The sequence below is a fragment of the Rhinolophus sinicus genome, chromosome 7, assembly GCF_057876585.1.
Source record: "Rhinolophus sinicus isolate RSI-liver-muscle chromosome 7, RSI-T2T, whole genome shotgun sequence".
In the NCBI taxonomy this organism is placed as follows: Eukaryota; Metazoa; Chordata; class Mammalia; order Chiroptera; family Rhinolophidae; genus Rhinolophus; species Rhinolophus sinicus.
In genome coordinates, this window is record NC_142507.1 from 132953 (window position 1) to 148059 (window position 15107).

The 15107-nt window shown below is 47.2% G+C and overlaps 1 protein-coding gene across 3 annotated transcripts in view; it reads right to left on the minus strand.

Annotated features, from left to right (window-relative positions):
* Positions 1-15107, minus strand: part of NECAB1 (N-terminal EF-hand calcium binding protein 1) — a 108883-nt gene that overhangs the window by 17152 nt on the left and 76624 nt on the right. For all 3 annotated transcript variants that reach the window (XM_019726238.3, XM_088799326.1, XM_019726236.3), the window contains exon 6: positions 4023-4159. In XM_019726238.3, coding sequence (XP_019581797.1) covers positions 4023-4159 — 137 coding nt within the window. The remainder of the gene's footprint in view (positions 1-4022; positions 4160-15107) is intronic.

Genomic DNA, 15107 nt, shown 5'->3' on the forward strand with positions numbered 1-15107 from the left:
CCTGCCACCACCAGATTCACCCACCCCTTTGGCTCTCCTTCCATCCTTTTTTAGTGCGGTTAGGACTTTTTACCCAGGCACTTTTAATGCCATTTTTTGAAGGCTTTAGGGAGGGAGCAAAAGAAATCATATATATTTACTCTCTAATCTTTAACTAGACCTTCCTAGATTTGCCTCTGGCATACAAAAGTCGATTTTCTGGCAGCTTGTGGGGGCTGCAGTAGTAGGTGACTAGATGTTCAAGCTAAGGGAACGTGAACTGTCTGAGTTTTATGATCACCTGGAGGTGAAATTAAAGCCTTTCCCTACTTCTAAAACGGACAGCCATCAAAAGGAGAAAATAACACCCAAGCCCAGAAGGAACAAGCCAGCTCTCTGGATAAAGCACTTTGGGGAACAGAGCTGTTTGCAGATTCCATTATAAAGAAGGAATTCACATAGAATTCTAGCCATGTTCCCGGAATCCAGCTTGTGAAGGTTTATTATGTAAGAGAACAGGGTCATCCAGAGGGACACCTCAGTATAACGTAAGGGTATTCTTGTCACCTGCTATCAGGTTCTTCAAAGGAAAGGAGTAAAGTGGCTCCGTTTAGCCAGCTTGCAGAGTGTTGCAGAATGCCACCTGGAAACCTCGGCCCTCTGGCATTCCAGCTGCACACGTCCCTCCTGCGTGAAAGTGCCACTTTCACAGGAACAGACAGAGGTCCTGCAGGATGCGCGAGGCTGTGTGACCCCCAACCGGGGCTGATGGTGGGACAGAGGACTTCTCAGAGCTGCCACATTCCACAGAGTCCTCACATCCTTACGTTTCACACACCGTAACCCCCAAAGTCACAATGACGCTGGAGGCAAGCACATGGTCACAGCCCGGGTGTGGCGGCCGGCGGCTCCTTCCCGTGTGACGTCTAGGTGTGCTGAGCTGACCTCTCCTCTTCCCCAAACCTTCACCACGCACTACTGTGAGACTGAGGTCCCTTAAACCTCGTTTTCATTTGATTTCTCCTCTACTTAAAACCACCAATGACAATCTCTGCTAGTTTTACGTGTAAACATGTGTGTAGCGTGTAAGACCTTTCTTAAGCCCAGATGCCAGGTAGGCGGGTCTCCTCACTGCCCCGGGGCCTTTTCACTGCCCCTCTGGTGCACGTTACCGTGGTTTCCTTTCATTGAGTACGTTTCATAGCTTTCACATGCAGTTGTGCCAGGCAGAGGGAGACAAGGCCATCCCCTGCCATCTAGAGACTCAAAAGTCTCATGTGAGAAATAAACAGGTAAGGGACAGGGACTACGCAGCTCCGAGTAAGGGGACGAGGGAGTGGACCGTGCTGCAGTGGGCTGCAAAGCTCTGTTCTGATTGAAGGCTTCCAGAGAAAGTGCTGCTCAAGCAGTGAGCAAGCCAGCCAGGGAGTCAGCCAGGTGCTGTGGGCGGGTGAGGACGGGTGTTGTGGGTGTTGTGGGTGCTGTGGGCGGGTGAGGACGGGAACTGTGGGCGGGTGCTGTGGGTGCTGTAGGCGTTGTGGGTGGGTGAGGACAGGTGCTGTGGGCGGGTGAGGACGGGTGCTGTGGGTGCTGTGGGCGGGTGAGGACGGGAGCTGTGGGTGGGTGCTGTGGGTGCTGTGGGCGGGTGAGGACGGGAGCTGTGGGTGGGTGCTGTGGGTGCTGTAGGCGGGTGAGGACGGGAGCTGTGGGTGGGTGCTGTGGGTGCTGTGGGCGGGTGAGGACGGGAGCTGTGGGTGGGTGCTGTGGGTGCTGTGGGCGGGTGAGGACGGGAGCTGTGGGTGGGTGCTGTGGGTGCTGTGGGCGGGTGAGGACGGGAACTGTGGGCGGGTGCTGTGGGTGCTGTGGGCGTTGTGGGTGGGTGCTGTGGGCACTGTGGGCGAGTGCTGTGGGTGCTGTGGGTGCTGTGGGCGTGTGAGGGCGGGTGCTGAGGGTGTTATGGGCGGGTGCTGAGAGCACCCACCCCTGCAGGGAGCAAGCACAACAGCTGCCATTAAACCACCCTGCAGGTCTGTTCAAGCCTTGTCTCCCCAGGAGGCTTCTCACTGGTCTCTTGTTTGCGACATGGGCAACAGCAGCCGGCTCCCTGTCTTTTCCACACTGGGGAGGCCCCGGTGCTTCCCTCACCGGCCTGGTGGTCAGCTGGTAGGAAGACAGAGCCTTGGGGGGAAACAAGCCCCTCCAGGCCTGGGCCTGATTCAGTGTCAGAGTCTCCAGAGACATCACACTGACACACACCTGTAGTGAAGCTCCTTTTCTATTTCCTTCTTTGTGTATTCTTCCCCCAGAAACTTTCCAGGAGGAGAATCGTGATTTGCAGTGGGATGTGGGCATCGCTGGGTGCCTTCGGCAAACCCTACACAGCAGCACTCCCCAAAGTGACAGCAGACCTGTAGGAGTTCCCACGCTTCCAGGCTGTGAGCCAGACACCCAGACATAAAGGTTTGTTGCTTCTCTCGTGTCTTCCACTTTTCTTAAACTCTATCATGATGCGCCTGCTCAGTAAACACAGCTGCTGTGCAGCTGTTGGCGGTGGTCAGAGTTCAAGGCCAGGCTGCGGCCTGACATGCCGGAGGCAGCTACAGAACAACCCAAAGGGCAGGCGAGCACGGGTTGCTGAGTGCTTCCTCAGCCTCCTCTCAGCCTCCTCTCAGCTGGCAAATGACTGATTGTAAAAAAGAAGAATCCATTTTACGTCCAAAAAATCTAAAGAAAAGACATCAGGCCTCGTTTTTTCAGTAGGAACGTGAAATCTATTTCACTGGGCTTCATGATGTTCCCTTATCCTTGCTCAGACCCGAGAAACTGGGTTGTTGCTTTTCTAGAACTAATTGTTCTACTTTGCCATTTGATATGGAATCACCCAGTGCAATGGAAACAGGAAGTTGCAACGGTACAGGGCCGGCAAGGAGTGCGCGCACCTTCTTCAGCTGCACGAGCTCTGAGAGCTGAGGTTACAGGCTTTTTGGGCCAATTTTGGTGGTGCGCACTCATTCACAGCACTGTCAACACACGGTTGAAAATTCCATTGTTTTTCTGAGATGTCCTAATAATTATGTATGCATTAATTTGTTTAGAAAAATCAACCATACAGAACAGTCTATTATTAACCTGTTCAAAAAACTGTGTGTTTCTTCCTAATTTAAAATGCAAAAGTTAGATAAGTCATATCTACAGGTTTAAAGTAACACTTGCAAAAATATGTTGCATAAGCGAGAGTTTTGCCAAGCTCTTCTCTAAACGATGACAACTCAAGAAAGCACCAACTGTTGGCAGGAATTATTTTGGTTTCTCCTCTACACATTTCTAACTCAGCTTTCTCTTTAGCATTAGTGCTTTTATTTACATAACTGTTAAAATATCACTACTTATCTTCTCAGTGATATAGTTGCTGGCACTGGATTGTGAAATCCTTTCCCATCATTCTCTTTTCCCTGTTTCCATAATCATGGGAACTGAATTCTCAGGTTCCCCTTTAGATCCACGTTCACTTTGCCTGTAAGGCTTGTTCCCATCATTTCTGCATTTTAAAATGATCCCCATTGGCAAGATGAGCTCAAACGTCCTCAGGAAATGCCGTGAACTTGTCTTTCATCCTTCTTTCCATATTTAATCTTTTACCTTGTGCAATCCCGTGGCAGTTTGCTTTACCTTGCCTATGGTACGGCTCACTGTGTACCCTGCATCTTGGGTTCAGATTTCACGTCTTATTTATGGAACAGACGTCAGCGCCCTAAGGACTGGGACTATGTGAAATGTGTCTTCATATCATCACAGAGCCTTTGAAAGTCTTCCTCGTCTACGACGTTCTCCATCAAAATGTGTTGAAGACATGAGGAGCAGTGAGAGAAGGAGAAGGGTCTTTTCAGAGACAGACACAAGCACCCAGCGGCGGCCCCTGCTGTCCTGTTGGGATCTGTTAATTCTCAGTTTTAGTTTTCACTAGTGTCACTACAATGCCCTTCAACTGGTTTTCTGTAAACACAGTTCACTAAAAAGACATAATGTGAAAACATTTAACTTGCCTTTCTTGACGGGTTTGCTCCTCAGTAGTTTCCATGGCACATTCCAGAGAATTCTGGAGAGACTGCAGCTGATTCAAGGTCTCCTTCAGTAAAAATCGAGTTACAAATTGTTCCAAATTGGAGGCCTCTTGGTAGTCCTAAGGATGAGAAAACACATGCCATTAGAAGTAGGGCAAGGAAAGATAACTAGGAATCGTTTCCCCCCCAAGTACCCATCAATCTCAGCTTCATCTTCGAAAAGGTGAGACAGAGGAGAGAAGAGACCCACCTACCCGCCAGAAGCTGAATAACAGTGCTGCAGAAGTGACTGGACTAGCCCATCTCTAAGTGACCCGCCTCAACTGGGGAAAAGGACAAGATTCAGTAGAATTATGGAACAGAAAATGGTAGGAAAATAAAAAACATCTGGAAAAGAGGTTGGAATGTGACTACTCGGGGTTTGTTCTGTTTCATTTACATGACGACGGTGCCATAGTGTCATTTGTTAGCAAGTAAATGCAGTCACGTTTCAGCAATTGGCTTATTTCCCTCTCCATGTATTTATTATGCCTCATCTATAGTATACTGAAGCGGAAATCATTACGTGCAGTTATCTCAAAATTCAGCATGTGTTGGGCTCAGAATATTTAAACAGTTTTCTAAATGTGCTCTGTCCCTCCCTTGGGGGACATGTCACTTGCAGTACAACACCGCAGCCACTAGAGCTCTGGGCATGTCATCGGCCCCAGGTAAAGCGACATCTCCACAGACACGAGTCACCCTTGCCCAGCGTGGTCTGGGTGGCGGCCGCTTGTCCTCCACAGTCTCAGGGAGAACCAAGAAACAAGACAACCAGAGCGGCATGGGGTGAAGTGGTGCCAGAAGCCGTTCCCGGTCCTGGAGCAGCCGGCTTAGCCTGACTCAGAGCCTCGGCTGGGAACAGCACATATGAGCTCAGTGAAGGAAAAATTTATGTGGCTTCGCCCCTAAACAAAATGATGTTTTTCATGGTTGAAAGGAACGGTGGTGACAAGATAATGCCAGGGGACACGATGTGCTGGGGAACCTTATGGACGGTTGTGCCCAAACTAAGAAGACTTAGTTATTTCATCTTTCCAGGTCTCGGCTTTCTCACAACTCAGACTAAACAACTTAGGCACATTCCAACTTACACATATTTTGTGCTGCTATCACCTCTAAACCCGGGAATACTGGACCTGCGGCCTCCTAATGTAATTTACTTTGGAATTCTTCTGTTAGCAGAATGTCATAGAAAACCTAATTTCCTTCCCAATTTGAAATTGTAAAAGGTTTCAATCAATCATCTGTCTCTTTTCAAGTTCACTTTCTGCATGTAAACAACAGAAAATTTGTGTATCAACTGTATTTAATGGTCTTATTTAAAAATAAAAAAATTGAATACCTTTAATTCTACCCAAGAAACTAACCATAAGACAAAACATTACATACTCATCATAACATAAGGCATTTTGGTGAGTTACTTAAAGCTAAAAAACTATACAAAATATTTTATTTGATCAAATAGCTTGTTAGTATTTTGTGGCAGTAAATTTTGAAAATTATTTCTCAGTTTTTGTTTTTTAATTGAGTAAAGCTTTCCTTTGAGATGAAAAGGAAATGTGATAGAAGAAAGGTGTGCTCAATTCTTTCCCCACAGTCATTTCCATTTTCTAGAGCAGATGTTGAAATGAAACTGGTTACAATGAGAAGACATAATTATGTGGTCAGAGATTCTGCCAATAGTCACTGCGACTGGTGTGCAGCGTGACAGACCCCAAGCAAATGACAGGCGCTTTACAGCTGCTTGTGGGCAGCCTGGCAAGTGAAGGACGCGCCCACCTACTGAGCAATGCAGCCCCACACCGGCCTCCAGCTTCTCGCATTTAAATGTTAAATGTTTGTCATGGCAGCGCTATGGAAATGAAACTTTTTCCCCCTTACCCACTTGAAACACTCCAGTCACTGCAGTCAGACACCAAGGTCATGCCTGAGACCTCTGTAGGCCTCACTGGCCCACACAGAGGCTCACCCGATACCCGCTTGTTTGAAGAGAAATGCCTGTGAACTGAGGATTCACTGTGTTTGCTCGCAGTCTTGGTGACATTAGCCTTAGGTGTACTGACGGCTGGCTGTCACGGCGCTGTGTGATCACAGCAAAGTTACACACTATCGTGCTGAGACTTCCATCTTGCTCTGCAGAGTCTGCTGTCCTCACTGGGACGCTCCAGATGACACTGGGCAACGCACAACCAGCTGGTCTGTATGGCAGACATGCTGAGCCCCTGACACTGAAAGGGCTGGTGGGCGGGCTTAAGGCTCTGCACGATTACGCGTTTTTGGTAATCGCTGCTCTTATGTGCTGCCCGCCCCTTGGGGAAGAAAACAGATCTTTTCCTAGGGCTTCTGCTCATCCTCCCAGACCCAGCTCACGGTGCCGTCTCTGTACAGCCTTCCCTGCCCCACACCCACCACCTCTCCTCATAGGAACAGGCAGGCTCCCTTCCCTCTGTGTTCCCGCAACACCCTTCCTTTTCTCTGCCCGCGGTACAGAACTTGTTGTTTCACAGTGTAAGCTGTGGTTTACTTCATCTCCCCCGTCTCAGGCCAGCTCTTTAAAGGGAGGCAACACTTCTTAATCATCTCCACCTTCAGAATGCCCAGAACGAAACCTAGCTCATGGCAGCTCCCCACACTCGCTTAAAGGGTCGTGCAAAACGGGGACCAGCTGGGGACTCGCTGGAGCGCCCTGGCCGCCCCCTGGCACAAGCTGCTTCCCCTGTGTCCAGCCTCTGCTGGCAGTGCTTGCTGCTGCCCAGCCTCCTGCTCACATGGGCTCTGCAACAGAGAGAAACACAACTTTGTTGTGAACAGACTGCTGGTCTTCAGCTCACTTTCTGGGCCATTTGTCAGCCTCTTTCCTCCCAATCTGGACCCAGGGTTTAGGACTGCAGACCCAGGAGGAACAGGTCTTTCCTGCTCTTTCTCTGAGATACACACAAGTTCCTTAGAAAGACAAAAAAAGCAGATGGAAAATTCAATAGTTAACAAGCTGGAAAAGGTCAAAGCCTGGCCCTTTTTATTCTCAACAAGTGTGTTGGTTGTAATCTTTGCGTGCTGAGCTCCCTGATAAGCCAACTGATATGTTGGCTTAAGGCACATGTTCCTTTGAACAAAACCCGGAATTTGAGGGACTGGCAAAAACCACTTCTACTCATCTAAGAATCCAATAGCCAGATTCTGCCTCTGGTTTCAAATACAGTTTAGTCCTTCATGTATATTAACAAGGAGATGAACAGATGTTTCTCAGGTCTTAAGAACATTCCAGCAGGTCACTGAGAAGCATGTTACATGAACCACAAAGTGGAAGGTGGCAACACAGCTGCGTGACTATTTCCATCTGTGCGGCTGGAAAGCCAGAATGTCCACGTTTCCCTGTGGCGAGCTAGAACAGGGCTAGGATTCCTTAAAGTAAAACCCTGAGCATGACAATCGCTTTCATGTCAGGTTTCTCAGGGACTGCTATGCGTCTGAACTGTCGACAGTTCTCATAAAGGGAACTCAGCTGTTGGGTGATTGGGGGGGGGGGTCTCAGCTATTAACAGTCTGAATTCAATGTGACAGTCTGAGCACCAGTCTTCCCTTTTGTATGTGTCCGATGGCACGTGCTTCAGCTGTTTGCGCTTAAAAATACATCCATCTTTCATGTCCACAAATAACCATTTGTAATATAATTATTAATGGCTGAGTGGTCTGTTCCATTACATTAATTTATTCATCCAATCCCATATTCTTGGACATTTAGATTGTTTATAGTAAGAAAAATCAGAAAGTTTATATGATGAATATTCTTTGTACACATATTAAATTATTTCCTTAGGCAAACTCCTAGAAGCAGAATGACTGAGTGGAATTAAATGTAAAATTACAGTGTTACATACAATCACTAAACTAGCTCTCTGACATATTAAGTCCCATTATGTTTGATAGACTTCATTTTCCTGTGTTTTTGAATATGCTGCATTATTATTTTAAGTATTTTTTATTGATAAAAGGATATTTTATTTTCAATGTAATATTTATTTATTGGACTACTGATAGCACAAAAACTATAATGTGCATGTGGGTGTGACACACATGTTGACAGAGGCGAGACCCTTGGCATTTGTAAGCACATAATTCATTCCTTTTCTCCATATGCAGCTCATTAATGGTATGTTTTGTATTAGAACAATCGGGGAAGTTTCAGGAAAAGAGGCAACTGAGGTGTGCTCGAAAGAGGATGGGCTTTGGAATCAGACTCCAGTTTCCTACTCTGAAGATAATAACTAGGTGAATGACAGCAGCAGGACAGCAAGGACCCCGGGGCCCTCAGGCCCCCCACAAAGACACTGACTGAGCAACAAGTCCTAACTTCCCTGTGAATAATCCAGAAACTCACTGAAAGGCTCCTGCACCTTGAGCAACTGTGAAAGCAGACTCCCGGAAGCCAACAGGGAGATTCAGGACAACTCTCAGCCCCAGCACAGCACCGAATGAACAAGAAGCCACCACTAGCTCCCAGCCTCTCTCAGGTTTGTGCACATAGCATCCCAACTTTTTGAGGGGGCTCACCAGAGGACTGGCTTCTGTCTGGACAGTCTTGGAGCTCTGACAGGCTTGGCACAATGTGGCGCCCGGTGAGAAGCGAGATGGTGGCTTGGGCTGGTAGATGCCATAGATCCTGCTCCCTGCTCAGCACAGAGCAGAGATGAAAAATTCTAGCTCTCATCCTCTAACCTGCAGAGGGAGAGAGGTGGTCCCTCCATCCCGTACCCCAACATCTCTAGGGTTACCCAAAGAACAGCTCTTCCAGTTGAAATGAAAGGATGCTAAACAGCAACACAATAGCATAAGAAAGTATGGAACTCACTGGTAAAGGTAAATATATAGACAAATACAGAATGGTGTATTACTGTAATGATGGTCGGTAAATCATTTTTAATTCTAGGATTAAAATTAAAAGACAAATATTAAGGTATAACCATAACTAACATGTTGAAAGATACACAATATGAATGCGTGTTTACTCTGACAGCATAACATGTGGGGACAGGGAAAAGCTACAGTGCAGAGTTTTGGTATGTGATTAAACTTATCAGTTTAAAATAGACTGCTATCATAAAATAAAATTTTAAAAAATGAATAAATAAATGAAATGGACTGCTATCACCTGAAACTAAGAAAAAAAATTCAAAAAAAAGAAGAAAAAAAAAAGAAAAAAAGTCAACTCCACAATTAACAGAATGAATTTGGACCCTGATCTTATGTCATATACAAAAATCAACTCAAAATAGATTAAAGGCTTAAATGTAAGACTTGAAACTGGAAAACTCCCAGAAGAAAACACAGGAGAATAGTGTCAAGACATTGGTCTTGACAATCATTTTTTTCGCTATGACACCAACAGCACAGCCAACAAAAATAAAAAGACAAGTGGAACGACATCAAATGAAAAAGCTTCTGTATAGCAAAGGAAGCAATCAATGCAATTGGAGAAAATATTTGCAAACCATGTATCTGATAAAAGGTTAATCTCCAAGATATATAAGGAACTCTTACAAATCAATAGCAAAAAAATTAATAACCTGATTTAAAAACGGACTAAGGACTTAAATAGATATTTCTCCAAAGAAGATACATGAATGAACAACAGGCATATGAAAAAATGCTCACTATCACTAGTCACCAGGAAGCTGAAAATCAAAACCACAATGAGATGTTACATCAGAACGACTATTATAAAAAAAAAGGCAAGTGTGAACGAGGATGTGGAGAAATTGGAACCTTGTACACTGTCGGTGGAAATGCAAAATGATGCAGCTGTTACAGAGGTTTGTCCAAAAACTAAACACAGAACGATGGTGACTTCTGAGTGCTTACACAAAAGATTAATGATGTCGGAGAGAGGTTAGCACGTCCTGTTCACTGCAGCACTGTTTCCAACAGCCAAGAAGCAGACACAACTTACATGTCCCAGATGGAGGAGGGGACGAAGACAATGTGGTGTGTACACACACAATGGAATACATTCTGCCTTTACAGAGAGGAAATTCTGCAATTCGTGACCACGCGGACGGACCGTGAGGACATTATGACACGTGTAATAAGCAAATGCTGGGAGACAATGACTGCCTGATTCCATTGATATGCAACATCTAAAATAGTCACAGTCAGAGGGTCAGTGGAGTGGCGGCTGCCAGACGCGGGGAAGGGACGGGAGTTACTGTCCGAGGGCTCAAGGTCTCAGGGTACAATGCTGTGTCCGCTGTCCCTACAGGTGACAGGATTGCTCTGTATGTAAACACGTGAGAGGACGATCTCATGTTAAGTGTTCTCACCACAGTAAGATACAGAAATTCATGAACAGTAAGTAAGAATAATAAAGACCGAGAAACACTAAGAACGGAAACATTCTAAACCTCTATTTTCAAATGACTCTCACATCTTTTTTTAAATGAAGTTTTACTTTATAGTTCATTGACTAGTCTTTACTTTGAAAAGGAAACAGTGGAATATGTATATCAGTACCTTTATTATTTACTTAATCTCCCATTGTAAAGATAGCCGTGTACGGTGTGTTACAGGAGGAAATAAAAGTGCCTGCCTTTGCAGTTGTATACACTAAAATGCATAATTCACAAACACTGGTCTTACATTAACGCACATAAAACATAAAAAGGGTGCAAATGAGGTTTTAGGCAAACACTAAATACACACAGTGTTTGCTATTAAGGAACATTCTTGTTCCACCATTAAATACATATGATCACTAAAGTCTCATTTGGCATGAGACACATTTAATTAAGAACAGTAACAGATATCTATAGTCGATCGATGTGAAAAACAAAAGCCAGCATCAGAAAGTCACTGAATTTCATAGGCAATCAGCTATTCAACCGAAGACAATGCATTACGGCCTGGAAGGGATCAGTGAACCCAAATTCCTCATTTCCAAAATGAGGTCCACACAGGTTAAGGCGACTCGCCCAAGATCACAGACCTCTCCTGGACGAGGCTAGAACAGAGGTGCTCTTTTCCTGCGGCCTCCTATGAAACAGTGTTTAAAACACAAAAAGCCTTGTGATCAATTTTGGATCGGTGTTACACATCTCTGGAGAGAAGCAGCAAGTTCCAGCCCCATGGGGCTCAGACGGTCAGAGGCTCTGGGTTATAACACTGTGCCCGCAAGGGCTCCGCCGGCAGTAAGCTTTTCAGGGCAGAAAACGGGCAGTTAAAAGGAGGGAATACGTTGTCTGAATTGCAGCCGAATTTCTCTTTCAGCTGATAGTAGCAAAGAGGCAGCATAATTTCTGAAACCCAGTTTTTCTTGAGCAGAGACACTTAAATCATATCAGCCTCAAGGATTTTTCTCGGAAACAATTACAGCTTTCAGGTGAAGATTTATCAAAACCTATGCTAGAATTAATAGCTCTAGGCTGCCAGGTATCTCGTTTGTAATTTTCTATGCCTTTCATATTTGAGACAGGTTTTCTATGTTCCATATTGACTCAAATACTCAAAAACCTTAATAGTGAAAGGTAAAATTTATATTCTAGAAGAAACAAATATAAGTTATAACCTCACTATCAATCTACTTTTCATAACTGAAATCAAAACATTCAAATATTCTGAATGATTAAAGTACATTTATGTTACTGAAAAAAGTCACGAAATGGACGGAGCAGAATTAATTTGGTGATTATGTGCACCACGGCCAGCAAATTTCCAGTAGGCACTTTGAGCTCCAGGCGTGGGGTGCTGCGGAAGATGAAAGGACTGAGACAGTGATGAGCATCTGATAGGAAGCTTACTGCGTCTCACAAAAGGGTTCACTTTAATCAGAGGCTTAGATTTTACTTCTTTGCCATGGCAACCACTGTAGAATCCTGTGCCTGGAAGGTTCCAGCCATAACCTCCGTTATGCTCAGAGGCGGCTCTGTACTAACAGTTAGCGACTGGTTGGAAAGCATCTAATTTGAGAATTTCTACCCAATCCTGAATCATGGTTTTGATCCTCATGGAGGACGCGATTCTGTGTTGGGTGGCAGGCTTGGCCATGGCCTCACAGTGTGACTGTAGGCAAGTCCATTCACTGCCCTTGGTTTTCCATCAAATCTAGGAGATGGGAACACGGGTCTCAGCTTCCACCCTAGGACAGATGGAGTCTGTGTTCACCAGTCATCCAGCTCTGACACAGATGAGATCTGAGCAGCAGGTCACACACCGCAGCAGGGCCAGGTGCAGGCAGTCTGTTTTGGTGCGGTCACAGCCCCTTGCGGCACATGTCTCTGTCCCGGAGTTTCTCACCTTTCTCCAGCTCGGAATTTTGCGGGTCCCACCCTCTCACTCTTAGCAAGCTCTCAACTATGGTTTGCTACGTGATTAGATAAGGAGGACGTCAGGTGGTTCCCTTCCCGGGACATCACGTTCAAACACCTGTTAAGACTGGACTCTGAAAGACTGGAAAACCTGTGCGACTTAGGAGACAGGATCTCCTGAAGCTGAACTGGATGGATTCGTGGACGCTGCGCATTCCTGAATCGCCCTCGGTGTAAGCCGGGTACCTGCGGCAGCAGTGAAGGCTTTCCGAGAAGGGCAGACGACTTGACTGACAGCCTCCAGCAGTGGCAGCTTACAAGTGAGTTGTGACTGAATTCAGGTCCATGAAATGTCCTGCTCAAGCCATTCTCTGCCCAGGCCACACGCAGGCAGTGGTGAAGGCTAAAGAATGGGGCCATGTCCATCTGACATGGGGCCTGTCTCATGGGCAGGCTTTGCTCCGCGGCTCCCCGTTGGCCTGGTGGGGCTCTGGCACAGGCTCCTCCAGCCCACTTTTCATGCCTTTCTCCAGGTGTCAGACCTGTGTCACCGTCTGAAGGTTCTTCCCTCTCCTCCTGCTTCCTGTCCCCTCGTTCCTTCCAGGAGTTCCCCCCCACCCCGCCTGCCCCGATCTCTTGCACCCCTAACTCCTTCGGGGCATCTGCTTTCCAGAGGAGTTGAGCAGACACAGTCCTCCATAAATGTTTGCTGTGCCACGTAAGGGGCTGTCGGGGTGAAACAGATCAACTACTGTGGGTGGGAAGGGAGGTGAGGAACCAGGCTGAGTGCCTGCCCTCTGAATGAATGCCCAGTGGCTGTGACACCAAATGCTCAGGACCAGCAGGAATTACCCTGGCTTCTATGTGACAGGGCCAGGGGCCTGCGGGAGCCTGAGCCGAGCAGCTACCGGCTCCGTCACCTTGGCGCGGACCAGTACGCCCCAAGCCCCGCTGCTTCCATTGAACTTGAGACCTCATGGAGAAGTTCAGCCCCAGCAGGCCCCACACATTGAAACTTCAGTTTTCAGGGCTCTGTGGCTTTACAGGCTCCTGAATGGTTCATATAATGTTCGATTTCACTGACACGGGGGAATATTGGTTTCAATCCACAGGTACTAGTACCACTCCAGGTCTACAGACAAGGTTATGTTTGTAATTTGGATTTGGGGTCCTGAGTGATGGTGGGTGGAAGTGGGGAGCTGAGAGACAGGGCCTTGGGGCGGGCCCTGGACTTCCTTCCTGTCTGAGTCTATTCTCAGAAGAAACCCCGAGGCTTGATTAAAATACAGCTCCATTGTGGCGTGTGTGATTATGGGCTTTTCCTAACGGTAGTGTGATTACAGAGACTTTCCACGTGTAGGATACAATTGAAAGGCTGTTCTCTTTACCGCCTAGGGAAGCACAGATGCCTGTACCAGGCAGGATACAGAGCACGTAAGCGACAGTACAGAGCCTCTCCTGCAACTCCAGCAAACAGCAAAGGGAATTCTTCTTTAAGCCACGGCTCAAGCTCACGGCCGTCTGACCGCACCAGCCGTGCGTCCCAGGAGGCGGCCCTGACTGCTCCCGGGAGCGAAGCACACGAGTGGGAGCGTTCCTGACTGGGCACAAGCAGCCAGCCTCCTACGAGAGTCCGCGTCCGTGCCGAAAGGCTAACAGGCCACCCATACTTCCCCAGGGCACTGGGGCTTCATTTTTACTTGTGACGCCTGACGTGCCTGTTGCTCTCTGAAATGCACTGAGCTTCTCAAAGAACAGAGAGGGTGTGCTGTTTTTTAGTGCAAGACTGTGTGCCTCAGCAATGCCAACAGGCAATGGTGTCGGACGCTCTGACGGAAGCTGTTTAACGCACCCTGTATGCTGACCAAGCCGTCCTGACTCAATCTTCTTTTACTGAAACTGCTGGGGCCGGATGAGTTACAAAATTCTGACTTTTTCTGAATCCAGAAAGCATATCCAGCATGCACCACGGCGTATCACCGTCTGTCCCCAGGATGGAAAGGAGGCCGCATTCTGTCGCTGCAGACGGTGTGTGTCCATCATGTGAGCGAGCAGACGGCCCACCAGATGCCGTGCTCTGCTCTCAGCCCTGCCCTGTACTGTGAGGGGTGAATTCCTGTTGGGTCTGGGCGGCTCTGTGACTGACTGTCATCAGTCTGTAAATGGCAGCCTGGTTGGTCACGCGGGACACACACATGCGTCCCTGTGCATCCAGCAGACTGGCGTTCTCCCAGGAACGAGCCCATCACCTCAGCTGCTGACTGGGCTTCACAGGCCACCCGAAGCCTATGTCCTTTCCCTGAAGGGAAGTTTCTGGAGTGCTACAATTCTTGTCACTTCAAAAGAATCAGGACAGGGCTTTCTGGTTGAAGGTTTTCTTTGGAGGATGAACCTTCCAAACTTTTAATAGATGAGTAGTTTGCTGCTCTGTTGAGTTTTCTTTCTTCCTTGTAGAAACAAAATGTTTTGGTTGTTGTTCTAAGAAACAACCCATTATATCTGGATAAAGCTCCCAACCACATGCTTTGCAGTGTTTTCCAATAACAAAGGCTGAAACTTGGGCATGACCCGGAAGTAAAAGGAGAACCAGTCTCTTCTGACTCCCCAGATGGGCCCCGGACAGCGCTAGACATGCAGCACGCACCTTACGTCACCCTCGCAACAGCCGAGGGAAGAAGTGCAGTTGTTCCCAGCTGACAAATGGGGCACGACAGGCTCACTGGGGCGC